Source organism: Manis pentadactyla, chromosome 4 (genome assembly GCF_030020395.1).
Source record: "Manis pentadactyla isolate mManPen7 chromosome 4, mManPen7.hap1, whole genome shotgun sequence".
Classification (NCBI taxonomy): domain Eukaryota; kingdom Metazoa; phylum Chordata; class Mammalia; order Pholidota; family Manidae; genus Manis; species Manis pentadactyla.
Window position 1 is genome coordinate 150,804,590 of NC_080022.1, and position 27,527 is coordinate 150,832,116.

Below are 27,527 nucleotides of genomic sequence, written 5' to 3' on the forward strand. Positions count from 1 at the left end.
CAGCTACTAACTCCATATGAGCAGTCCCATCAATCCTGAACTGATACCTACACTTTCCCTTCCCAGACTTGGGGGATCCCCTCAGCCCACCTTTCAGTCCTCCCTGCCTCAGGCTCTACCCTAGAGGATTCCTTGCTGGCTCCCACACCCACCACAAAGAGACGGAGAGGAAATCTCTTTTCCCGCAGGCCTCAACCTCTGGGACGGGCACCCTACGTAAGTCTGGTTGATCTTTGCAATGGGATTCACTAGGCTCGGTGGGCTAGCCCAGCACTCACCCAACACACCAAATGTTGCTCTTCTACAAAGACATCTCAGACAATCGCTCACAGGTGAATATCTAGAACACAAGCGGTTGGAAAATAATCTCAGGGACTTATTTGTACCTGAGATCCAAAACTCACTACCTTGCTTGGGTCCCAGAACTTTGGCTCCAAGTATGGCTGTTTCCTCTGAAATCTTTCATGTTTTATAAAAAGTATTCGATGAGCCATGAGGACATTTTGTTACCTTGGTAAATTTAGGTTAATTGGGTTTTGGACTTCAATACTAAGAGGGAAGCAGCCCACAGAACTCGGAACCCCAAAGTCAGTGCCAGAGTGGCATACAGGCAGAACCACGTAGAAAAGGGCGGTGACAGATGTACCCTCCTTCATATAGCATTTATTATTTTACTGTATCGCGAGCGTTTTCCGTTATCTCTCCCCTCCTTAGAGATTATAAAACCCTATGGGAGAGTACGGCGGAAGTTCTCCGTACCTCTGTACACCTGCAGCTTCTGCTTGCTCTCAGGGCGCGCGGGAGGAGGCACGTCCAGGAACTCTGGAGCCCCGGCCTGACCGAGGGCCCTTGGCCACGTTTGTGCAAAGGGCCCTTCGCTTGTACCGCCAGGCTGCGATAGCAGCCTCTCCTCACCCCGAAGACCCCCTCGTCCTTTGGGGTCCTCTGTGCTTCACTGGGCGCGCAGATGGTGACATCTGGCCTCGTCTGCTCCCTACCCGCCCCAACCCGGCCGGCCCTTACCGCCGCCACGCGCGCTTTTCCGGGGAAGTCCCTGCAGGGCCGTCGGCTGGAAGGGCGACAGCGGCGGCTGTGGCGCGTGGCCCGGGGGCTTCCCACACCCTGCGCCGTCGCGCACACGCTCCGCATCCCGCGCGCTCTCGCGCCGGAGCGCGCTCCCAGCCGGCGCGCGCCCATTTGGCGGGCTCAGCTTCGCAGTCCCCGCCCCGGGGAGGTGGAAGTGTGCGCCGAGCGGGGAGAATGAGGAAGGAAACCGAGCCTCGGCTTCTGCAGAGGTATGCTTCCCGCTCTTCATTTCTTCTGGCTGAGACTCTTAAAGCGCATGCGTCTAAGGCAGAGTTTCTTAGCCCCACCAGGGCGCTGGAATTTGGCTCTGAGTGGTGACGGGTGCTGGTGTTGGAGTTCAGAGAAAACAAAAGCGAGCGAATAGTTGCTGAACACTGGCAGCGTGCCAGCCTCCGCTCCAGGGGCCCTGCTGGACGCTCCACCAGCCCACGAAGGAGAAGGGCGCCAGGAACAGGCTGCACCGACAGATGACTCGAACCCGCAGCTCCTGGGAGTCTGCGGGGGCAGCCCCCCGGGAGTTAGTCCATTCCCGGATTCAACTGCGCTGTCAACCGGCGCCCCTCCCTGGAACCTTGGTGTATAGAAGACTCTCCGTTTCACCAGTGCCCGCTTTCCTGCCCAGAACCCTTAGTTTCCTAAACACACCGAGGCCAGATGGCCCCCATTTCTTGGGGAGATTTGCAAATATGAACTGCGCTTCCTCGCCAGTCCCCTGTCCCCCTAAAGTGATTCGTGGAGTTACAGATCCACGAATAGGGAAGCTCATTCTGGTAATCGTATTGCAACGCTGCCATGAGGAACGGAAAATATAAAACGGATTAAAGGAAGGGAACTAACGAATATCAACCATTCGTTATACTCAGAACCAGGTGCTTTAGATCCATTCTTTTATGTAATCCTCACATTCTAAGACAAGGATACTTTTTAAACTAAGTCTTTAAAAAAGCATTATACAGAAAAGTGCACAAACAATAAGCTTGATGAAAGTGAACACTCCCAGGCCAAAAATTAGACGCTCTGTGGGCCCCTCCCCATCACTGTGCACTCCCTTCTCCCTACAAGTAAATAGTATCCTGACCTGTAATATCAGAGGGTAGTCCTGCCTAGTTTTGAAGCTACATAAATGGAATCACTATACAGTACATTTTTAGGTACAGCTTCTTTCACTGAATATTAAGTCGTTAGCTCTATATTGTATGTAGCAGTAGTTTGTTCACTCACACTGGTGTATCAACACTGATTTACCCATTTTCTGTAGAGACTGGGGTTATTTCCACTTGGATGCTGTGATGAACAATGTTCTCTCTGTTATACATGTTTTTTGGTGCATGAAAGTACATATTCTGTTGGCTGTGTACCTTGGAGAGGCTGGCTATGCCTATGGACAATTTTAGTGTGTATACCAAATATATTTTCCTAAGTGGCTGTAGCAATCTACATTCTCATTTCAGTGTATGAGTGTTCCAGTTACTGCACATTCACACCAACACTTGTTTTTGTCAGTGTTTTTAATAGCCATTCTGACGGGTTTATAGTGCCTTCTCATAATACTTTTATTTTCCACCTTTCTGATAACTAGTAAAGCTGAGCATCTTTTCATACACTTACTGGCCTCATTTGAAGTATCTGTTCAATCAGTTTGCTCCAACTTTATTCTTTAAAATATTCGTTGCTATTCTTGACTTTTTGCATTTTCATATACATTTTAGAAACAAGCTCTCGGTCTCTTCCAAAAGCCTCACAGTTTGATTGGTATTTCATGGAATTTATATGTCAATTTGAGGATAATTACATTCTCTAAAATGTTGAGTTGTCCAGCCAATGAACATGATAATATCTCTCATTTATGTAAGTTTTCTTTTGTTTCTCAGGATGTTTTATAGTTTTCTGTGTAAAGTCCTTCAACATCTTTCATGATTTATTCCTAACCACTTGATGTGTTTTATGTTATTATAAATCGTATCATGTATTAAATTTTAATTTCCTAATTGTTCGTTACAAGTATACAGAAATACAATTGATTTTTGTAAACTGACCTTGTATCTAAGTTCACTTATTATTTCTAAGAGTTTATCTGCAGATTTTTTGAGATTGTATACATGTACCATCCTGTTGTGTAAATAATTTGAAAGTTTTGTTTCTCAGTTTTCAATCTTTATGTTTCTAATTTCCTTTTGTTGCCTTGCTGCTGTAGCTAGACCCTGCAGTGCAAAGTCAAGTAGAGTTGGTAATAGCAAGTAGTATCGTCTCATTCTTAATCTCAGGCAGATTGTTAAGTATGATATTGGCTGTAAATTTTATACAGATAACTTTTATCAGACTAAGGAAATCTACTTTTAGTTTACTGAATGTTTAATTTTTTTTTTTTTTGGAGGTGGTCTCTCGACAAAGTGTCAATGACAGCTTTATTTATACCATTTTGCACAAGGGTATGATTATTTTTTATTTTTCTGATGATTAATTAGTATAGGCAGTTGGTTAATAAGTATAGGCAAGCTTTTTTCTTTCTTTTACTTTCTAATCTATTCATGGTTGGTCAAGTGTTAGACAGGTGATTGTTTTTCTGTTCCTTGACCAAAACTTTTCTTGTCAACATGTACTCTATTGTGTTTTACGTTTCTATGCAACGCAGTTTCTAAGAAGTGCATGTGACCGTAGGAGCGTGCAGTATGTAACAGCGACTATGGAGTCTATCAGTGAAATACAGGTCACCTAGTGCCACAGTTAGCTAGGATTCTTTCCCACAAAAATATTCTTAGAGGCTTTAATAAATTTATAATCAATCTAAAATCATAAACTCATATCTTCACTTTATACCCCTTTATAGGGCACAGTAGGCAGCAAACTAAATTTCTCCTTCTTATCTACATTTCTCTTTCTTCCGTGTGGATACCAAAATCTCCCTTACATATGCTACACAGGTTTTTATGACTCCACTACTGCAGGGACTAAACAAGTTCTTACATGGTGAACAATGCAAGGGCATTCATATCATAGAAACTGTTTCTGTTTTAACTACAAACCTTAAATTATAAACAATCACGTCAAATATAATGTATGATTATTCACTTGATTTTTTTTTTTGAGAGGGCATCTCTCATATTTATTGATCAAATGGTTGTTAACAACAATAAAGTTCTGTATAGGGGAGTCAATGCTCATGCACAATCATTAATCCACCCCAAGCCTACTTCTCGTCAGTCTCCAATCTTCTGAAGCATAACGAACAAGTTCTTACATGGAGAACAAATTCTTACATAGTGAATAAGTTCTTACATGGTGAACAGTACAAGGGCAGTCATCACAGAAATTTTCGGTTTTGATCATGCATTATGAACTATAAACAATCAGGTCAAATATGAATATTCATTTGATTTTTATACTTGATTTATATGTGGATCCCACATTTCTCCCTTTATTATTATTATTATTTTTATTTTTAATAAAATGCTGAAGTGGTAGGTAGATGCAAGATAAAGGTAGAAAACATAGTTTAGTGTTGTAAGAGAGCAAATGTAGATGATCAGGTGTGTGCCTGTAGACTATGTGTTAATCCAAGCTAGACAAGGGCAATAAAACATCCACGGATGCAGAAGATTTCTCTCAAAACAGGGGGGGTGAGGTTCTAAGCCTCACCTCTGTTGATCCCCAATTTCTCACCTGATGGCCCCCCTGCGACTGTGCCTGTCTTAGGTTGTTCCTCCCTTGAGGAATCTTACCCGTCTCTGGCTAACCAGTCATCTTCCGGGGCCATACAGGGAAATGTAAAGTTGGGAAGTGAGAGAGAAGCCATATTGTTTGAAAAGGTTAGCTTTTTACTTCTTTGCAGATTTATGCCCTGTGGCTTCTATGCCCAGCATTTGTCTTGAGGTATCTTTACCACTTGGAGGAATTATGATACTCGGTAAATTCGATATGAGGCACGAATTCTATTTAAGGGTTGTAATTAGGAAGGAAGAAGAAAAGCTATAGAAGTAGCAGGCGGAAGAAAACATGGGAAGATTGATTATTTCTTTGACATATCTTCTTGTAGAGTAACTTCAGCATGTATAGGTTTTAAACTACTAATTAAATTGCACACACACATTAACATAATAGGAATACAGTTACATAACCAAAGCAGTTCTATAATTACCAGCCATCTCCAGTGAAATCAAGAAAACCAGTTAGGCATCCTAGGCATTTGTGAAAATTTATCTATGATATGATGGATATTGTCCAACTGTACTTGAACAGTCTGAGAGAAATCAGACAAATTGAAACAACCCATTCCTGGGAACTGTTCACATCCCTTATGTTCTTTTAACGGTAGATAGTCTGTGGTTGTAAGATTTTGGAGTGCTACAATTTGCACTTCTCCTAATTCTTGGTTGAGTTCCAACAGTATAGATCCAGTCAAATTTGTTTAATTTTATCAACAGTTTTTCCTGTATCTATTAAAATAACAATTAAAAAAATTTTTTAATGTGATAAATACAAATGTGATGTAAGCTAGACCTATGAGAGTTGTCCCTGCGAATTTTGCTGGCTTATTGAACCATAATTATGAACAATAGCAACTATGTAAGTCTGGAGCTTCCAGGGACTATCTTTCCTTCCACATGGAGAGAGCCTGCCAGAAAATAAGGTCTACCCAGAGGAAATCAAATCCAATATACAGGGAGAGATGAGAGAGAAATAAAGACACTCACACAGAAAAAAAAATATTGGTGACAGCACTTGAACCCCTGGATCTAATAATGTCAACCTTTCCTTGGATAGGTAAGACATATGAACCAGGAATTTTTCTTTAACTTAAAGTGCTTTGAGTTGATCTTATTCATATTTATCATGTCCATGTTGCTTGGAAGATTTTCCCAAGCAAACTGCAAAAATCACATCACACTGTTGAACATCAGCTGTGTTTCCATCACAGTTGAGTGATGGGAATACGCACAGTGCTGAGACAGGGCACTGCCACTGAAATATGCAGTTCTAGGCAGCTTTATTCAAATACCATGCCAGTGACAGTATGGAAATCACACAGACCCACATCCAGATACAGCAGCACTAACCTTTGTAGTCACACATCTGTTAGGTTCACCCTTACCACACAAACCATTTTTTAAAATACAAAGCACTTCAGCCCATCATCCTGGCCTTTGGAATGGGTACAGAAAGGATCATCCAATCTGTCTTCCAAATTCTAGATGAAAGGTACTCTAGGAATTTCTGGACCATGACAGATCTGAGACAAGGAGCAAGAGAGACAATGGAACATCCAAACTTTCCTAGGGCAAAGGGAAGGGTTCACAACCAGGGAGCAACCAAGTCTTCCTCCTACACAGAGACTTCACTGTCCCTGCTATGATCCCTAGTGGAACCGACACTTGGGGAGAGTCCAGCTCAGGACTCTGCACAGTTCAGAACCAGCCCCAGCATCCCTCTGGGCCTCTACGACACTGGTTTAATGAAGCCATAGTCCATGCACTTGATGAGACACTCCCGGGCTGTCTGAACCACTGCTGCCTTCTTCTCGTCCGGCTCTTGCTTGCCCACCACAGTCAGGATCTCCAGCAGCTCGCTCTCCACCAGCTTCTTGGCCAGCTCAACATCAGCAGCGAGCAGGTTGTAGGCAATGACCAGGCCCCGGTGCTGAACTGACAGCCGGTCATGCAGGCAAAGCCTCTGTAGGATCTCCAGCCACTGAGTGGTCTGTAGTGGAGAGGAGGGGAAGGAAAGATGGGAGGAATCAGTGGGGAGACAGACATAGAAGGCTTCAGACGAAATTAACAGAAGGCATTGGCCAGGCCCAGATTCTGGGCTCTGAAAGGGCAAACACATACCTGCTTATCTGTATGGTACTCCACACATGCCTACTGGAGCCTCGGGGACTAGCTGTCTGATGCTCATCTCATTACCAGTACCAAGGCAATCAGAGAACTAGAGGGATCTTGTAATAACCCAATCTCTTTCATTTTACAAGTGTAGGGGAAGTGATTTAGCTATGCTCCTACATCTGGAAATAGTAAAGAATATTACCACCCATCCATTTATTCTTTAAGTATCTTGAGAAGCAAAGGTACAGGCCCAGTGCATGCCTGAGTGAAATGAGGTTGGAGGGTGTTCAGAAAGGAGGATTCTAACCCTGGGCACATAGACAATGCCTGCTTCTACCAATCCAGGTGCACTTAGAGACATGAGCTCCAGGTATGAGCTCTCCACGCCTCAGAGCCACCTCTGTCATCTGCTATGCCTACCTCTTAACATTGTGATGATTTAATGGTATGACACATGGAAAGAGCTCAGCATGAGGGCCGGAGCACAGTAAGAGTTCAACAGACACAAGTGAACAGGGGCGATGGTTTAAGGCACTAATCCAAAGATTCCCCTTTGCTTCTTCATAACCTTGCTCTCACCCTCCATTTGTCAGTGGGGATAGCTCTCTACAGACACTGCTCTCAGATGGGGAGGCAGACACAGAGGGGAAGAAAGGCCAATTACTGGCTTCTGAGCTTCTGAGCAGAATTTTGTAAATTCTTCACTGAATCTCCTAACACAAGAAAAGGAGATGAAAATTCAGCTTGCTGTGGTGAGGCTCAGGGGAAGATTTAATGCTCACAGGTAACTGATAATGGGTCCAGCGCCCATCACTCCCTGGGACAGGAATGCAGCTAAGATTTCTGAGCCCTTTGGGAAGAAGGAAGAAGCGGCCAGGGGTGAATCGGCAATCCTGAAGGATTCCAACCCCTTCCCAACTACTCGATCATGGGGCTTTGGGCTAGTTACTTTTCTGCACTCGATCTCCTCCTTGGTAAACAGGGATAATAATAACCAATAACCATGCACCCCACAGGGTTTTGGGAATGCCAGGTGGGTGTGAACACTTCGAGCATGCCTGGAGCAAGTGAGTGGAAGAGATACAGAGCACCCTGCGGGAGCCTGTTCACCAGAGTTGTGTGACCAGTCACTTCACCATGGGCTGCTTTAGGGCAGAAGTTTCTGGGTGGTCCCCAGGCTGGAAGCATCCCACCTCTGATCTACACAATGAGAATATCTGGGCAAAGTGTTTTAACCAGCCCTCCAGGTGACTCTTACTCACTCTACAGTCCTGAGAAGCTTGCCTATGGAAAGTGCAGAAGCCCAAGGACCAAGCAGGATGTGCTACACCTGGGAGAGCCCCTCCCCTGGTGCCAGGGCAGCACAAGGCCCCGTGGGACTCAGAGAACATGCACGCTCGCACACACTCCTAAACTATCTAGAAAAGCTGCCTTAAAAGCAGACTTGAAAACTGTGAATTGGGACATTTACATTTTTTTCGTGTATGGAGATGATGCCTGTGAACTAAGTTCATTGTGGTGAAATAAAGAAAGTTTATCTGTGACTGTGTAACTATCACTCCCATTGCACCTGTTGAGATGGCCTGAGTCTCAGCAAAGGATCTGATCATTGTGTTCACTTAAGAGAATCTGCTGCCTCTTCACCAAACCACGAGCTCCCTGTGCTACCTGACCACCGCCGTGCTTTTTCGGTGGAGCTCGGGGGGCTCCACAGCAGTTCATGTTGTTCTTATCATCATTATTATTATTATTATTAGGTAATGAGGCATAAGGACCATGAGAGGCAATGGGTGAGCCTCCAGTGGGAGGATCTGAATCAGCACACTTAGGAGTCCAAATAACGAATATATGGGGCCAAGGACTAAGGCTCTCGTCCTCTCTTTAGGTGGTGAGAACAGACACTCAGAGAGCTGGGAAGGGTTCCCACAGGGTCCGGCATCCCCCCAGCAATACAGGACACCGTGCTCTGGGTGGGGACCCCCTACAGCCAAACCACCCTTTCCTGCTCCCAGCGCCTGCTCTCACCACGTGGGTCATCTTGAGGCACAGCTTCGAATGAGCTGCTGTCAGCATGGCCAGGGCCCCTGCAGCCGCATTCTGCACCTTGTCGTCATCTTCCCCGCAGAGCAGCACCACCAGCTTCAGCCTGTCATTCCCATCAGCCAGGAACCTCTCCTGTACCTATGGGAGGCAGGTCCATGGCTCAGAGAAAAAGGCCCCCACCTGCCCAGCCTGGAGAGGGAAAGATGCATCTGAAGCTGTGGGTTTCTGACGCAAGATCCCTCAGTTTCCTTTGAGCCTTGCCACCTCCCCCATGAAGTCTTCTCTGATTAGCTGGGTGAAGGGGCTACAAACTCCTCCAGCTAAAAGCTTAAAGAGAATAAGGGCCTCCCTGTACAGCATGCACCACCTCCTCTGCTTGCATTCAGCTATCCACACCAGGGGAAAGGGCAGGCATGGGTTCCCAAAGAGCAGATGTTGCCTCAAAAGCCATGTTTCACTCCCCTTTGGGGAAGCCTGGAATGATTTTCCCACAGCAGATGGGCCTTTGGGGTCTGCCGTGAAGTGACTTTGCAGTCCTGAAGGCCCAGGGGCTTGGCAGGAGCAGGGGACACCGAGTGGTTTATACTTGGTATTAAAGTGATGCTGTACCATTCACCAGGTGAGGGATGAGGCTTCCCAAGAACCAGAAAGCCAGAAGAGCCTCCCAGGGCCCAGGCCCAGCTCAGAGCACACTAACCCCGCACCCCTCTGCTCTATGTTAAAATTTGCTTGGTTAAGTTTAAGGGCATTTTGTTGGGTTTCTGAGAAGTGGAGCTCTGATAGGGGTCAAAGGTCACAGCTGCCCAGGTTCTGACCCCCCACCTGCATCTCCCTGAAGCTGGAGCGGTGACCCTCGAGGAGAGAGAAAGGTGGAGATGGAGAGATGGTCCATGCAGCTCCCACTCATGGGGCAGTTTTGAGTGGGAAGCAACTATCCCAAAAGGCCAACCCCACCTCTCACACCGACACATGGCCGTGAACCAGCCTTTGTCACAGAACGTGAGCAGAGGCGATGCAGGCCGCTTCCAGGCCACCTCTCCCATGGTCTTGCTCCCCATTCACCATCTGAATGGAAAATGGAGACTGATTCCAAGGTGGCAGAGAGAGAGAGTTCCTTTTTGTTTTTTTTGAGATAGTTCTTGATGATCAAAGAATCCTGGGTCCTCAAGCCTTTGCTTGGAAATGAGCCACCCAATCCAGATGTGAGCAAGAAATGAATGTCTACCCTGTTGGGACCACTGAGTAGTTTTTATTTTGGTTATTGTAGCAGCTGCTGCTCCCAGGGGGAAGGCTGCTCCCCGCTCTGACTGTCTGCCTCCTCCCTTTCTTTGGACACACTTTCTCCTCCCACGTGACTACCAGGCTCCTATGCCAGCCTGGTAGACTCTGTTTAGCTTTTTTTTTTTGTGGAAAGCCTTTAACAGGCTTTCATGGGTCAGGTTTTCCTTCTGTAATAGCAAGAAGACCCAAGACTTGAGTTGAGAGGGAAGAGTTAAGAGTTGAGGGGAAACCTGGTGGGTCTCACACTGGGCCCTACATGTTTGTGAAGAGCCTCCAATTTTGACCCTGTTGTTACTTCTGATGGGGTCATACCGACAGGCACAGCACTATTCTGGCAGGATGGAAAGAAGACATTCATTCATCACATAGCTATAATTTATCCCATTACTGGACCAGGAGGCCATTGACATGTTCTGAATTCATTTTGTTTTAATAAATCCCGTAATGATTCTGTGAAGAGCACAATTGCAGTCCTTGCAACTTCTATGGAAACAGTGATAGTTCATTAAATGTTAACATTTTTTAAATTCTACAATTGTTTGTAACTGGTTTTACATTTCTTCATCTTGTTTATATATGTAGAGCTTCAGTAAATGCAAGTGGTCTAACCTCTTTTGACCTCTAAGAGGCCCTAATCTCATATCCTACTTTGCTATGAGATTGATTAGAACTAAAAACTTAGAAAAATGGTATCTTCCACCTCATTCAGCCCAAGTGTTGAAGTCAAAGCCCCAGCTTTAATAATACTGTTTTTTGTGTTTTCCTTTGCCTCCTTTGTGCAAATTCCTTCCAGGGTCCCTACAGGGAGGGGAGCTGTAATCTAGAAAAGATTCAATGATTCCTGGGTTCTCTGGCAAAATGCTACCTTAATATTATTCTCCTGGCCACCAGGCTCACACCAGGCCCTGACCGCTGGCCTGACTCTCCATGCCTTGACCACTCCCTGTCTGCATCCTGAGCCCTTATCCCATTCTGAGCCCCCTCACCTCCTTGTTCAACACCATGTTGCACATACACTCCGTGGCTGCCTGCCGCAACTGGTCATGATTCTCAAACATGTAGTTCTCAATGTTTGGCAAGGCCTTCTCCTTAAAGATCTTCTGCCTAGGGTGTGAGGGGTGGAAGAAGAGAGGCCACTGAGTACTCTGTAGGGAGCATGTGTGCTTTTTGGCCACCCAGGGGTCATTCTACCATCCTAGTGGTGGCCCACCCACACCCTCAGCTAGTAAAGTTTGGATCCTGCCCAGGTTCCAGAAGGGGAACCAAGGGGCAGAAACTAAATGATGCAGTATAGCATCCTGGCCATGGGGATGGGGTCTGGGATGAACATGTCACCCAGCTGGAGATTCCTTTGCATCACTGCTAAGGAAGAGAATTTCTCTCTCCTTCCTGTTGGATATGAAGGGGTTTGGAGCAATCCCTGCGATCACGAAAGTGGCGAAAGCTCATCTGAAAATTAAGGCAACACAGGCAGGAGAAGTGGAGAGAAGTCAGACCTGGGCCAGCTTTGTAAGCCCTGCGTCAGGCCATGCCTGAATCTGCATTACTCCACATTTTTTACTTAGGTAAGTCATTAGATTTCCTTTATGCTTAAACCATTTGGAGCTGAGTTTTCTGCCACTTGCAACCAAAAGAATCTCAACCCAATACACTCCACCATCCCTGTGCTTCCGAGAAGGAACAGCCTTCATCCCCACCTATCCACCTGGATATTTTTTTACTACTGCAGAAAGAAGTGGCTTTACAGTCTCCTTTGGCTTCATACACACTCACTAGGTGGTTTTTACAAGTGCTAACTCAGATCCCTCCACCACCCTCTGCCCCTGGTCCTCTGCCCCTGCCTTTGATCCTGCCCTCTGAGGCAGCCACAGCGCATGTGAGCTTCCACCAAACACTCGGGGACACCTTTCTCGACCCGGCTCCCTCCGCACTCCGAAGCCTCACCGCAGTTTATCACTCCGCCCGGACAGGTTGGTGAGGCCTAGGAGAGCCTCGTAGTTCTGGATGCCGTCCCTCTGTGTGTCCAGGAGGCTCACGAGGGGCCGCACCACCTCATACACCTGCAGCGGCGGGGTCAAGGCACAGGTCAGGGGGAGGCCATGCTCCTCAGTCCCTAACATTTGTAAGTGCCCAGTCTTAGAACTGCCAAAGCACTGGCCCACCCCTGTTTTGACCCAGTCTTCACAATGGTCCTGAGAGGCAGGATCATTTCCTGTACTTTGCGGATGAGGTAACAGAGATTCCGAGAGCACAGCCCTGTTAGTCAGAGGCTGAGCCAGGCCTGGAGCCCACGCACCTCCAACGCTTTGCCCTCCCTGTGCCACGCTCCCCAGGAGCAGAGGAGACCTTCCCATCGCCCCGCCCCACCCACGCAGACACCCACCCGCTCCCCGGGAAAGGCGGTGTCCGGATTGGAGACTGCAGCGATCTTTGCCAGGGCGTGGGCTGCCTTCACCTTGCCCACGTCTGTGCCCTCCAAAGCCAGGGGAATCAGCGCCTGCAAGAGGGCACAGTCACTCCTTGGCCACAGGCACCCAGAGGCCCCTCGCCCCGTCCTCCCGGGAGCTCCAGCCGCTGTCTGTTCCTCAGAAGTTCAGAATGACTGCAGAATAATCAATGCTTGGGAAAACAATTAAATACTTAATTCTGGATTCACTCCCCCTACCTCTGAGTACACATCAAGGTCTTCACCTGTTCTCCCCAACCCATTCATCTGTTCATTTGTCTTTTGGGAAAATATATAGATCAATATAGTGATGTTTTTACTTTCTGCCTAAGTCAACCCCAATCCTAACAGCAGCCATTTATTGAGCCCTTACTCTGAGCCAGTACTTTAAGTGAATTTCCTTTAATGCTTGTGACATTCTGCAAAGTAACTGTGTGAGTTTCCCCTCCATTTTACAGAGGAGGAGACTTTGGCTCAGGGAGGGTAAGAATTTGCCCCAGGTTACACAGCTTAAAGGGGGATGCAAGGACTCAACAGTAAGTCTTCTAGAGCAAAGTCCATGGTCTCTGTATCTGCACCATGCTTCCTTCCAGCAGCAAGGAAGAGAAGTGGGATTCCATGAGAAATGCCACAACACATTGTAAAATCAGGCAGAAATTGGATTGGGGCCATGAGCACAGATACCTGAATGACCGTGTTCGAAGAGGTTGGGTTGGAGCAAGGGAGACATTATTTTGGGGCCAGGCAAAGATCGTGCACACACACACACACACACACACACACACTCTCTCTCTCTCTCTCTCTCTCTCTCTCTTGGATGGTGAGAGCCTATCCTACCCAATCACCTTGCCACCACCTTGAGCCACAATGGTTCCTCGGTCTTTTGGGTTGTCACACAATGCCAGGAATACCCTGTAGGGCGAGGATAAAGGACACTCAGTGCCTGAGCACTGAGCACACCCTGCCAGGTATCAGGTCAGCCAGTCGGACCCAGTGAAGTCCTGGAACATGCTGCTGGTGTGCACGTGCCCCAGAATTAGCCATCCTTGGGAGATGCTGCCATGGCTGTGAGAGGCTGGGGAGGGAGTGAGGCCAAGGGAGGCTGTAAAGAGCTACCTGATGTACAGAGACAACAAATGGCTCCTGGCTGCCTATCACCCAGGAGAAATTCTTCAACATGGATACATACACCCCAGGACTCTATGATCTAGCCCTTGCCTTCCCCTCTGGTCTTACCTCCTGTGCACTCCAAGCACCAGATGTATTTTATGAGAACCCCATCCTCATTCACTCATTCTCCCTCCATCCTCAGTACCTTTGCACATGCTGTTCCCTCTGCCTAGAACCCTTTCCTCCCCTGCATCTGAGTGCCTCTTCTTTCTTCAGGATTCCGTTGAGGTTTCACATCCTCCTGGAGGCCTTCCTGGCCCACACACCTGCCCTCCAGTCAGGCCAGTTGGATGCCACTGCTGGTACTCCAATCAGCCCTTGCTTTCCCCCATCAGGGCACCGGCTGCCCTGTGTTATAACCATGAGTCTGTCAGCCTACATAGGAATTGGGCCTTTCATCTCTGGAATAACAGGTCCCACACAAGGCCTGGCAGCCAGGGAACCAGAATGGACAGTGACCTCTTCCCTCCACCTGTGGTGACCTGTCCCACCATGTCACTTTGTGAAGTTGGCCCCCTCAGTCTCCTCTTTGGGCACCCCCATGGCTCAGTCCCTCAGTTACTCCCCTGCCATCTCCACCTCCCTGCCCAGCCTCCTGCCTCCAAGGCCCCTCAGACCCAAGCCCTGCCCCAAGGCAGCCGCACCTGGCCAGCAACTCTTTGGTCTGGTTGGTGAGTATGGCGCTGTCTGCTTTCACCATGCAGGCCAGTGCAGAGATGACGCCAGCCTTCAGCAGCCGCTTCACCCGCATGTCTATAAAGTCCTTCTTGTCCTGAGGAGTTGAAAGGATGACAGTGGGGAAGAGGCCTGGACACCAGGTCAACATGAGTGGAAACTAAGAATGGTGCATTGCCGACTTCTTGTGGTAGATTAATAACCCCCAGAGCCTGCAAATATGTTACCCTACATGGCAAAAGGACTTGGTGGATATCATTAAATGAAGGATCTTGGGAGAAGGAGATACTCCTGGATTATCTGGGTAGGCACAACGTAATCACAAGGGTCTCTAATAAAAAGGAGATAGCAGAGAAAGACAAGTACCAAATGATTTTACTCATCTGTGGAGCATAAAAACAAAGAAAAAACTGAAGGAACAAAACAGCAGCAGACTCACAGAACCCAAGAATGGACTAACAGTTACCAAAGGGAAAGGGACTGGGGAGGATGGAGGATTGGTGGGAGGGAGGGAGAACAGGAATAAGGGGCATTACAATTAGCACACATTGGGGGGATCACGGGGAAGGCAGTACAACACAGAGAAGACAAGTAGTGACTCTATAAGCATCTTATGACACTGATGAACAGTGACTGTAATGGGGTATGTTGTGGGGACTTGATAATGGGGGGAGTCTAGTAACCGTAATGTTGCTTATGTAACTGTACATTAATGATACCAAAATAAAAAAAATGTTTAAAAGGAGGTAGGAGGGTCAAGGTTAATAGGAGATATGACAACAGAAGCAAGAGTTTGGAGCAAGTCAAGGTCATCAGCCAAGGCAGGTGGGCTTTAGAAGCTGAGAAAGGCAAGGAAGGCTGTTAACCCCCTGAAGCCTCCAGAAGGAACTAGCCCCACTGATAATCTGACTTTGGCCCAGTGGGACTGATTTTAAATTTCTGACCTCCGGAACTAGAAGGTAATAAATTTGTGTTGTTGTAGGCCTTTAAGTTTGTGGCAATTTGTTAAAGCAGCAGTGGGAAACTAGCACACTCTTCCAGAATCCCTTTGTCCAAACAACAGCCAAAGGGGTGTCCTGCATGTCCTGCTGTTGTGAACATCAGAACATCTCTTCCTTGCCTTCCCCTCTCTCAATACAGAGCCTGAGCAACTCATATCAAGAGCAACCAATCCCAAGGAATCTTCATTCACTGAGGAAGGAAATAAAGGAGATTATTCCAAACAGTAGATGACCCATATATTACTTTTTTTTGAAAAGGTTGGCTTTCCATTACAGTGGGGAAGGGTGGAGGTATGTAGGCAGAAGGGAGAAGGGAGAGGGATAAAGCTGACATAGAATGAACTGGGTTTTGCTGGAAACCAAAAGTCTGCCCCAGTGTTGAACAGTCTCTACAGATAATCCTCAGAGTGGCTGGGAAGAGGCTGGCAGTCATGGGAGATCTCTAGAAGCCACGTTCGTACTTTATAGCTGCAGAACACATTGTATACTCTTGTCTGCATGAAATACTGTGCAGCTTTAAAGAGTGATTCAGAGAATGACATAGCAATGTGGAAAGCACCTAAAGTATTTTCCCAAAATTGGGCACAAAATGATAACATTATATGTAACATGTTTATATAACATATAAAGAAGAAGGATGCACAGGAAAAAAAAACAAAAAACCTCTGGTAGGTAATATAAAATACAAAAACGCCTATAGTGTCAGCGAGAGATGATGCAATTGTGAGTGGTTGTTTACTTTTTTCTACCATTCATTTTTTTGTTTTGCAACATGGTTATATTACTTTGATCATTTAAAAAATCTAAATGTTATGTTGGCTGGAAATATGATACATATCTATTCATATAAACCACATACAAAGTATACCCTTGTGTGCAGGGAATCATTGTGGGGGTGGTGGGGGCGAAGGTACTTGTGACATCTGGGCTAATGCCACATCCCTCCTTCCTTCTCTCATTCCTACTTAACATCCATATCGCCAAATTCAGATAGCCCAGAAAATAAAAATTTTACAAGTGTTGGAAACATGAAACCAACTGTCTGATGCCCATAAATCCAACAACATAAATTTCAAAACGCTTATCATGGCTCCATTTGGTTTCTCAGACTGCAAATTGTTTTATTCTGCCTCCACCAATCTATCCTATGCATCTTGGTCACACATTGTAACTAAGGGGGAAACATGAGTGCCACCTACTGGAAGAAATTTGCAACTATCATCTTCAATGCACATGTTTCTTGTGCCAAATACGTCCCAACACACCCACGCATCACCTGGACGTCCCCGTTTTCCTGTTCCACCTCTCTGACAGTGTGGTAGCACAGACGCCCTCCCAGGTCACCCCCTCCCCACCTTAGGGTGCTCCTCAGGCACGTGCTGCTTGGAGAACTTGGCGAGCTGCACCAGCTCAGGGATGACCTCCTTGACATCATAGCTGTTGGTGCAGTTTACCAGGGTGGTGGCCACCGAGTACAGGATGGTCTTGTCAGTGGTCTGGAGGCACCATAGGGGGATAGGGGGAAAAAGCCAGAAAGGAAACTTAGTACAGACTTCTGCTTCCAAGATGGCTCCTCCACATGGGCAGCAAGTTGGTTCGGGGAGAATGTGACTGGTGCAGCTCAGCCTGGAGGAGTACAAGCAGCACAGAGGGAGAGGAACTGGTCTGCTCATACAGGGTGGGCAGAAATTTCTCCTGCACCCTCTACAGCACCCCTGAGAGCACAAATGGGCGACCTCTGGGTGAGCTGCCAACTTTGTGCCTCTTTCCAAAGTCCAGTCCAACCTGCTTTCCCATTAGGTGGATTGGGGATGGGATGGGGTTGGACACCCTCTGGTCTGGCCCTGGTGAAAACTCCCTCGCACTCTACCTCTCTTTAGTGGTGGGAAAGAGCCAGGGGTTTGTCCCAGCAGAGTAGGAAAGAGGTCTGGAAGGTGCTGGGATGAAGGGAGGGACCCAGAAGGGGCCAGCACTGCTTCTCAGTCCCTCAAGACCTCACATCCCCAGGGCCCCAGGAAAAAAGTGCCATCCTCTTGTTCACCTTCCCACTGCTTGGGAGAAGTGAAGGGTTGTGAGCCCATTTTATGGTCAGGTAAAATAAGGACCAGAAAGAAGAAAATGACCATTCTGGGTTTACACTGCAAGTAGGGGTAGAGCCAGGATGAGGACACAGGGGTCCACTTTCCCAGGCTGTGCCAAGCACCCTGTGAGCCTGAATCCAGGAGACCTTTCTGAGGCCAGAGGTCAGGACCACGCTTGCCTTGGCCAGTTCAAACATGGCCTGCAGAGCAGGGATGTCCTGGACAAAGTCGTCCTTCACGTCAGCATCCAGAGTGAGGTAGGCCAGGCCCTCTGCTGCCCATCTCCGGGTCCGGGTGTCTATGGACTCATTGCACAGCCACCTGGAGGAGGGGAGGGAGCGCGCTGGGGAAGGGTGCCCGGGCCCAGGTCAGGGGTGAAGTCGTTTCAGGGTAGTACGCAGCAGGTGAGGGGTCTGGCGTCCACCAGAGCACACACCAGAGAGGAGACGGTGGGCCTGGGGAAACGGGACCTTCTTACTTGCGACACTGTTTGGCCAGCTTCTCTGTCGACCCTTCAGCAAACTGCCTGAGACTGTAATCCGTGCCTCCCGCAGAGCCGAGTTTACAGAGTCCCTGTGGAGGAGGGGAGATGCCTGTAGAGCCAGAGACACCAAGGTTTGGGACCAGGCCTTGCTCAAACAGGCGGCTGTGCCTTTGCCTGGACAACCTCTATGCAGTCTACAAAACTCAGCTCAGATGTCTCCTCTTCCAAGCTGCCTTCCCAGAGGCTTCCTGGTTAGGGTCCATACCCATGAAACTGGAGGTTTTTAACTCTTCCCCTTCTGACCCCACAGATGTTTTGTCTGCCATTTTGAAAACTAAGCACCAGATAACACCAATCAAACCTGAAGCTGCAATGGTAAAACTTGTATAACACAAAATGTGGCACAGAGACTGTATGTCATGGGTAACAAACTCAGATATGCAGAATTTTACCCATGAAGAATTGGACTCTTTTTTTCTTAGGAGGAAAAAATGTCTTCTGTAAGAGAAAATTCATGATGGCAGAAGCTATAATTCATTTTTTAAAAAATGTATATAAACAAAAAAACAAATGGCTCAAATCTTCGCTGTAACTGCTTATAAAGAAAAGTCAATGAAAATAATTTCTGTAAAATGAAAACAGAAAAAAAAAGGTTTATCTGTGCCATATAAAAACTGATTAAGGAAACAAATTGACCTTTTAGAGTTTGCTCTGAAAATACTTGTGGATGAAAAGTCATCAGAGTTGGTGTTATTCAAGGTCGTGGAGGCAAATGCCTGCAGTGTCAAACAGTAAGCTCCACTGGTCTGAATCTATGTTCTCACAGCCTCCTGCTGGTCACCGTGCCCTGCAGGGGCCTCTGGATGGGTCTGGGTGCCCCCCAGAATGTGGTCTTCTCAAGGAGAGGGGCTGTGCGCGCCTCCTGGGGTCCCTGGCACCTGGCATGGTGTACCGAGCCCACTCACCACCAGTGTGCGGACCTTGATCCTCTCGTTTTTGGTGGTCTTGTAGATCTCCTTGAGCAGTGACACGCCATTGGTGATGATGAAGGTGGCGCGGCTGAGCTTGGTGGAGGCATGGATGAGGGCCTCCACAGCCACCAGCTGGTCTGCCTCACGCTCGGAGCCACACAGCGCAACCATCATCTCCATCACGCCTTTCTGTCCCAGCAGCTGATTGCCCAGGTCAAAGGGGCCTTGCAGGATTCCTGACACTGTCTGGATGGCGATCACATTCTTGTCCATGTCCTGGGGGTCAAACTTGCCCCTAAAATAGAGGGTAATTCACTGAACCTCTCTAGAACTCAGCTTCTTGATCTGTAAACTGAAGATAGTGCTATTACTTCTCAGAGCTTTGGTGAGAATAAATGATCTAAGAGATGCGCTCTGGGCTGTGTCCCCCGAAAAACACCCTCTGAGATGGGTAGGGATTGACATGTAGGATGCTTATTAGGGAGAACTCCTGGGATCAGCACCTGTTGCAGAAAGCAAGGAAGCGAGACTGGGCAGAAGGAGGCACTGGGTTGCAATGCAGCCTCCAAAAGGCTCAGCCTGAAAGGGGTTCTAGGGCTGGGGCACCCTCCAAAGTTGTCCCAAGAGGGGCTGAGGGACAAGTCATTGGATACTGGCGGCCCTGGGAAGGGTGAAGCAGCTGTCCTCAGCTGAGGCAAGCCCCAAAGAGAGGTGACAGGTAAGAGCTCTCTGCCAACAGGCTTCCCAGTAACTGGTATGCCTGGTGGGACAGCAGGGCAGCCACAACACAAGGGCTTACCATGGTGTCCACCACCCTGCATCACTGCAGTACTCTGAGCCACGGCGTAGCCTGGGCCAGGGACTCCCCATCTGGTCCCTCACTTCCACTATCAAGTGAAGATGTGCACCAGATGCTTCTGCCTTGTTTCTGGAATCTACTATCATCTCCTCTATGGGAGAATCTCTGTATGGGGATGTCAGAGGTGACAAGCCTTCTGACCCTTCAGTGATCTGCCCAGCTGGTTCAACATGGGAGATCAGAGCAAATAAGCACAGTGGAAATGCAGAAGGTTATCACTGTAAGAAGGCAGCATGGACTCGCCAGAACTCTACATTGAGAGCCAGAGACCTGGCTCTGGCCCCAGCTGCCTCTGGAGGGCTGCCCTATAAGCTGGTCCCACCCAGCCCCTGCCCCTGGTACAGCAAGATGCATTGCATCCCAAGGGGCAGCCTCAGGCACCATTTGCTGAAGGCAGAGACCGCATCCACACAGTTGACCTGCCTAGGAGCAGGGTCTGGGCTGCGGCAGCCTTCCCCAGGCTGACCAGAGTGGGCTCTGATCAAGCCCTTTGCTCACACAAGGACTAGCTGGCTGACAGTTACTGGAACTTGATTTGGGACCTCAGAGAGACTCAAGAAGTTAGTTGCAAAAGCTGAAGCTGAGGTAGAGAAAGACCAGGGAGCCATAAGGAACTGCAAGCAAACCCAACTCAGGGGTCAGGAAAGGCTAGGGACTGAGCAGGAGGCAGCAAACTTTGGCTGCAGGCCAAACCTGGGAGGCTGAGGATGGTTTCCACATTGTTAAGGGTTCATGTGATAGAGACCTACATGTCCCATCAAAAACAAAAATTTACTCTCTGGAATTTTTACAGCAAAAGTTTGCCAACCCCTGGAGTGGAGAAGGAAAACGTGGGGTGATATCAGGATCTTCACCCTCCTAAACTTCACCTGGGGTACTATTTAAAAATGCAGCTTCCTAAGCCACACCCAGACTACTAAATTGAGCTGGGGGGGGGGGTGAATCCCAGAAATCTTGACAAGCTGACATTTGTTCCTCTTAATTACAGGAGCCTGTGGTAGGTTTAAAATAAATCCAAAAATATTTTGACACACCTCTCTGCAAGAAGTAGAGCCTAATTCTCCCCTTCTAAGTGTAGTCCAGACTTAATGACTTGCTTCTAATAAATTGAATGTGGTGGAAGTGACGGTGTGTGACTTCTGAAACTAAATTACAGAAGACATTGCTGCTTCTGCCTTGCTCTGTCTTGGCTCATTCACTCTAGGGGAAGCCAGCTACTGTGAGGTAAAGACACTGTAGCAGCCTGTGGAGTTCCACATGGGGGCAACCAAGGCCTCAGCCAGCACTGGCATGGCAGCCGTATGAGTGCACCACACAGCTCCTCCGCCCCAGTCGAGTCTTCAGATGACTGTAGCCCAGGCCAACATGTGACCATAACTTCATGAGAGACTCCAAACCAGAACCACCCATCCTAGCCACTCCAAAATTTCTGTCATCTTGTGAAATAATAAATTATTTTTGTTTAAGGCTGATAAACTTTGGGGAAATTTGTTACACAGCCACTGATAACTAATACAGAGCCCAACCCCATGAGGGCTCTGGGAACTCACGTGATGTACTCCTCGCAGATCTTACGGAAGTGATCGCGCTCTGGATCACAGCGCAGGTCGTTGTAGAGCTTGTTGATAAGGATAGAGGCCAGCATGAGGGTGTTGTCCGTCAGGGGCAGGCAGGATGGCAGACCTGGAACCTGCCCCACCACCTTCAGGATCTTTCTCAGACCTGCAGGACAGATGGTGGCAAGTAGAGGACCCCCTGCTGGGGTCTCACAAACACAACCCCTCGCCCAGCCATGTCTTACCACCTGCTTCTCTCCAGCCTGCCTTTAGGCAGCACATGGCTTCTCCAGAGGGAAGGGGCCTGGACAGGGTCAAGCGACCCAGGTTCTACCCCTGACTCTGCCCCTACTGAGCAATTCACCTCCCACTATGGGCCTCTATTTTCACATTTACAAAATCAAGGTTAATTGATCTCAGAGGACTCTCATCAGTGTTGACATTCTATGGGTTGATGTACAATCTTGCTCGAATACTATTTTATATTTTCTTCTCCTCAGGCCTCAGCTTCTTTATGTGTAAAATGGGAACAATACTACCTACCTCAGAATTTGAGGATTCGGTGAGATCATGTATGGAAACTGCCCAATGCTAATCCAGACACATCATTACCACCCAATAAATATTGGTTATTTATTTACTAAATACTATATTTACTATTTATTGTTGTTTTGCCTTTTCTTCTGTTGAAGAATCTACAATGGCTTCTATTACCCATCAAATTAATCCAACCATTATGTATTTGTTCAATAAATGAATGAATGAGCACCTTTTAGGTCCTGGCTACCAAAATAAAAGACACAATCCTGACCTTGAAAAGCTCACTAGGCAATAGGTAAGGCAGACAAATGAGGATTATGATAAAGTGTGATAAGGCCAGAGTGGTAACATAGCCAGTGGGTAATTGGCCCCAACATAGTAAGAGTTCCTAGTTATTTTGGACACTTAATACACGCCAAGGACTTTATATGTTACCTCATTTAATTCTAACAATAACCCTAGTGGTTAGGAATCATTGTTTCCATCTTTTAGAACAGATAACCAAGATATGGAGAAGTCAAGTAAGTTGCCTAAGATCACACAGCTTGCAAGTGAGAGAGTGAGGACACTCCCAGTGATGTCTGGTTTCAAAGTCCACAATGTCAACTGTCACACTCTGCTGCCTCTGGACGACTGGAAACTTGGTTTCAGGGCCAGGTTTTAGAGATGGCTAGAGTTGTCAGGTCTTGGGTGACATGGGTAAGTGGGAGGAGGAAACTCATGGTAAACTCTGGGAAAGATGAAACTCTCGGCAGGCAGTACATGTTATGCTCTGCATATTTTACCATATATGGGAAAGCACTGGCAGGGCTGGAGAGTGCTCGGAAGGGGCCTGTGAGCCCACGTCACCTCCCCAGCTCAGTTCCCAAAGGCCCCCATCACATGCACCTGCTCCTGCTCCTGCTCCTGCCACCTCCCCAACCCCTACCCCACTCTTCCCTTCCATTCCTGGCCTCACCTGGAGCATCTCATTTTTCTTCTGCTAGAACACTCTGGACCTCCTCCTTGTAGTCTTTGCCCCTCTGCCAACTCAAAAGCCCCCTTCAGGCTTGACATCCTGAAGGTTCCCCTACCCAAGTCTCCCAGACCAGTTTGCACAGCATACAACCTCACCTGGCAGCTTTCTGTTAGTTTACCAGGCTTTGTACATCCACATGTTTACCCAAGTGCTATCCTTTTCTCATTTTGGTGCCTAGAATAACAGATATTACTCCCCACCCCAACCCTACCCCACAAACCATGTGCCTGCGCCTGGCTCCTACTGCAGAGAGAGGAGATCTATTGTTGGTACTCAGCCTTTGTAATATATGCCTAGAAGACCAGAGCTGGGTGGGAGGAGAGCATTGAGGGGAAGGCTTAAGCACTGGAGGAATTTGTTGAAGTGCACTTTGCTGAAATCTGTGAAAACCAAACCAGAGACAATACACTTCAAGCTGCTAAAAGCTGACCTGAATCTTTTAGAACAAGGTATGGCCTACGTGTCATTAAACCTGTGGGAGAATGTATCATAGCAGACTATAAAGCTACAGGTACGATTCTTGCACAGTTGAAGAAGTTGGTGTAGGAGAGGGTAACACGCTGAAGCTGGCTGTCTGCTAGAACATGACCACCATGATTTATATAAAGCCAGCTTGATGCCATCTCTCCTCTCTGGAAGGCCTGTGAAGTATCTGCCAGCCATGATACCTGAGGAGTGTTAGCCCACAGTTGGTGGAGACCTATCTGGTTTTGGCACTTGCTCCTGTTTGTTAGGTAACTCCACCCAGATGATTTTAGGTGTGTTTGGACATTTTCTGGGTGTGTTCAGGCTCTGCATTCAGAGCCACGATCTGTGTTTCCATCAGCCCACTGATGGAGTCTAACATGTTAATGCCTTTTCTGGCTTTTTAGCTGGGACTGAAGACTTTTCTCAGACAAGAGTCACTTCCATTCTCGGCTCAGAGCCAGGTATCCTGGTGCCCACTCGATAGGCTGGAGCGAGCCCCAGACCCTCCCCTCCCCTCACCGTTATCCACCACATAGATGGTTCGTGAGTTGTCATGAATGGCAAGGTCCTTCCTGGGGATGTTCTTGTTGAGCAGGTTCAGGGCCTGATCCCTGCCCTGGCCAGACACCTTCTTACTGACCAGCATGTCAAGCAGGTGGCTGGTGATCTGCTTCAGATCCTTCTTGGTGTCTGAGGAAGGAGAGGATGGGGTAAATAGGAGAGTCTATGCAGTCTCAGGGATATAGGAGCAGGAATGGCAGAGACTTCTAGAAGGACTCTGGAAATATCAAATCCACCACTTCCTGGATATTGGTATTTCCCAGGAAAGTATAGTATTGCCCATCTTGCCCATAGAATGGGAGGGGAAATCCCTAAATAACACCCCCAAGTCCTCCAGCTACTCTATATGTGCATATATGCAGGAAGGGAACAGATGTCAAATTAACAATTATTAAAGTCAAAAGGAATCCTTTTTAAGAATATTACATCATATGCAATACTAATATATTGCTCAGTGAAGGGAAAAACACACAGAACTACCCATAGCCTACTTCTGATTTTGTTATGTAGAGATTTATATGGCTGGACAGAAAAAAAAGACAGGAAGAACACACAGGCCAATTCTAATACTTGTTATGTGAGGGAGTGATTACAGATTGTTGGCTTTTTTTCATCTTTACGTATTTCTAGATTTTTGCAATTTTCTCTAGTAAGTCTCTTACTTTTTAAAATTGTGGTAAAACATACATGAAATAAAATTTACCATTTTAATAATTTTTAAGTATACAGCTCAGTGGCATTAAGGACACTCACATTGTTCTGTGACCATTACCACCATCCATCTCCAGAACATTTTTCATCTCACAAAACTGAAATTCTATATCCATTAAACAACCGCCTCCCAATTCTGCCTCCCTCAGCCCCTGGCTACCACATTCTACTTTCTGTCCCCATGAATTTGCCTACTGTAGGTGCCTCAAGTAAGTGGAATCATAAAGTTATTTGTCCTTTTGTAACAGGCTATTTCACTTAACACAATGTCCCCAAGATTCATCCGTTTTGTAGCCTGTGCCAGAATTCCCTTCCTCTTTAAGGCTGAATAATAGTCCATTGTGTGTATGCACCACATTTTATTTATCCATTCACCAGTCCCTGGATGCCTGGGTTGCTTCCACCTCTAAGCTATTGTAAAGAATGCTGTTATGCCTCTATTTCTTGTATAATCAGAGAATAAATATAGAATAAATATAAAAATACATCCAGGCCACCTCCACGTACAGGATCCGCCCAGGCTGAGGTAGCAACTGACTTGCCCTGCCCCCCACGCCCTGGAACCCAAACCGAAGAATGTCTCCTACCCAGAACCAGGGCCTCCTCCTCCCCTCGGTGCTCTCGCTTGTCCTCTCCAGAAAGAGATTCGATGATGGCCTGGAGCAGGTTGCAGACAGCCAGAGACAGCTCCTCATCCTCCAGGGCCATGAGGCTACAGAGCCGCTCTGTCCGGACTGCATGGAGAATGGCTGTGGTCTACAGCCGCAGCAAGAAACACAGTCAGCTGCCTGGCCCTCCCTTCCAGCAGCCATGCAGGTTAGGAAGTGGGAGATAACCGCCCTGCCCCACCCCTGCGGCAGGGAAACAATCCTGGGCAGCCAGTGCCTCCTGGAGCAGGTGGTCTGGGAAGGCCCTTGACAGGAGTAATGCCCCTTTCCATAGGCTTAGAGCTGTGCCATCCAACACAGTAGCCACTCACCATGTGGGGCCACTGAGCACTTAGATGTGGGGAGCACACTGAGATGTGCTTTGAGTGTAAAATACACACTGGCTTTTGAAGACTTAGTATGAAAAAATGCAAACTTTCATAACCTTTGCATTCAGCTCTTCCTCACAAACAACTTTTAATCATCTTTTCTTTGCATGGACCCATTCCCACTCAAATGAGAGGATCAATCTCTGTTGAATCCAGGGCCATACAACCAAGACTAGAAGGACACTTTAGGCTTTGCATCAGGATCTACATATGCCAGCCACACCCTGTCCACATGTCACCCTCCGAGTCCTCAGACACCTGTGCCATGAGCCCCATGCCCAGGCCCTCACCCTAGCTTGGTGGTCACTGCACATGCCCGACAGGGTCCGTACTGCAGCCAGCACCAGCTCAGGCCTCTTTGTGTTCACAAGCTGCAGCAACAGGGCCACTCCATTGTTCTGGAAGATTCTCTCAGCCCCTGCTTCCTCACGGCCTAGGACAATGAGATTGTTGGCTGCCTGAAGGAGGAAGGAGACAATGAGGGAGGTTTGGCTGTGGAGATCTTGGCCATGGGCTAGTGCAGGGGCTGTGCAAGGATGGGGTCTTCAAAACATCCTTATATTCTTTCTGCCTATAATCCTACTCCTGGAAACTTAGCCCAAGAACATAATTTAAAAGAAGGCACAAAGTAACTTGCATAAAGACCAACTTGATGAAACATTGCAGCCATTAAAGTCATAAATAAAAAGAGTACCAAGCAGCACAAGAACAGAGCCACAGACCAGTGGAACAGAATAGAGACTCCAGATATTAACCCAAACATATATGGTCAATTAATATATGATAAAGGAGCCAGGGACATACAATGGGGAAATGACAGCCTCTTCAACAGCTGGTGTTGGCAAAACTGGACAGCTACATGTAAGAGAATGAAACTAGATCATTGTCTAACCCCATACACAAAAGTAAATTCGAAATGTAGCAAAGACCTGAATGTAAGCCATGAAACCATAAAACTCTTAGAAAAAAACATAGGCAAAAATCTCTTGGACATAAACATGAGCGACCTCTTCATGAATATATCTCCCCGGGCAAGGCAAAAAAAAGCAAAAATGAATAAGTGGGACTATATGAAGCTGAAAAGCTTCTGTACAGCAAAGGACACCACCAATAGAACAAAAAGGCATCCTACAGTATGGGAGAATATATTCATAAATGACAGATCTGATAAAGGGTTGACATCCAAAATATATAAAGAGCTCATGCACCTCAACAAACAAAAAGCAAATAATCTAATTAAAAAATGGGCAGGAGCTGAACAGACAATTCTCCAAAGAAATTCAGATGGCCAACAGACACATGAAAAGATGCTCCACATCACTGGTCATCAGAGAAATGCAAATTAAAACCATAATGAGATATCACCTCACACCAGTAAGGATCGCCACCATCCAAAAGACAAATAACAACAAATGTTGGCGAGGTTGTGGAGAAAGGGGAACCCTCCTACACTGCTGGTGGGAATGCAAACTAGTTCAACCATTGTGGAAAGCAGTATGGAGGTTCCTCAAAAAGCTCAAAATAGAAATGCCATTTGACCCAGGAATTCCATTCCTAGGAATTTACCCTAAGAATGCAGCAGCCTACTTTGAAAAAGACAGATACACCCCTATGTTTATTGCAGCACTATTTACAATAGCCAAGAAATCGAAGCAACCTAAGTGTCCATCAGTAGATGAATGGATAAAGAAGATGTGGTACATATACACAATGGAATATTA

General features: G+C 47.2%; 1 protein-coding gene across 4 annotated transcripts in view; it reads right to left on the reverse strand.

Moving 5' to 3' along the window:
• Window positions 1–6,053: 6,053 nt before the first annotated feature.
• The window catches only part of UNC45B (unc-45 myosin chaperone B), a 28,276-nt gene continuing 6,802 nt past the window's right edge, over window positions 6,054–27,527 (reverse strand). For all 4 annotated transcript variants that reach the window (XM_036911001.2, XM_036911000.2, XM_057501186.1 and 1 more), the window contains exons 6-20: window positions 26,097–26,264; window positions 25,358–25,526; window positions 24,018–24,188; window positions 21,467–21,638; window positions 19,052–19,352; window positions 18,081–18,175; window positions 17,782–17,923; window positions 16,877–17,017; window positions 14,490–14,617; window positions 13,521–13,587; window positions 12,613–12,726; window positions 12,174–12,289; window positions 11,216–11,333; window positions 8,931–9,086; window positions 6,054–6,780 (exon numbers count right to left, since the gene is read on the reverse strand). In XM_036911001.2, the coding sequence (XP_036766896.2) occupies window positions 6,520–6,780; window positions 8,931–9,086; window positions 11,216–11,333; window positions 12,174–12,289; window positions 12,613–12,726; window positions 13,521–13,587; window positions 14,490–14,617; window positions 16,877–17,017; window positions 17,782–17,923; window positions 18,081–18,175; window positions 19,052–19,352; window positions 21,467–21,638; window positions 24,018–24,188; window positions 25,358–25,526; window positions 26,097–26,264 (2,319 nt within the window). In that variant the 3' untranslated portion in view covers window positions 6,054–6,519. The remainder of the gene's footprint in view (window positions 6,781–8,930; window positions 9,087–11,215; window positions 11,334–12,173; window positions 12,290–12,612; window positions 12,727–13,520; window positions 13,588–14,489; window positions 14,618–16,876; window positions 17,018–17,781; window positions 17,924–18,080; window positions 18,176–19,051; window positions 19,353–21,466; window positions 21,639–24,017; window positions 24,189–25,357; window positions 25,527–26,096; window positions 26,265–27,527) is intronic.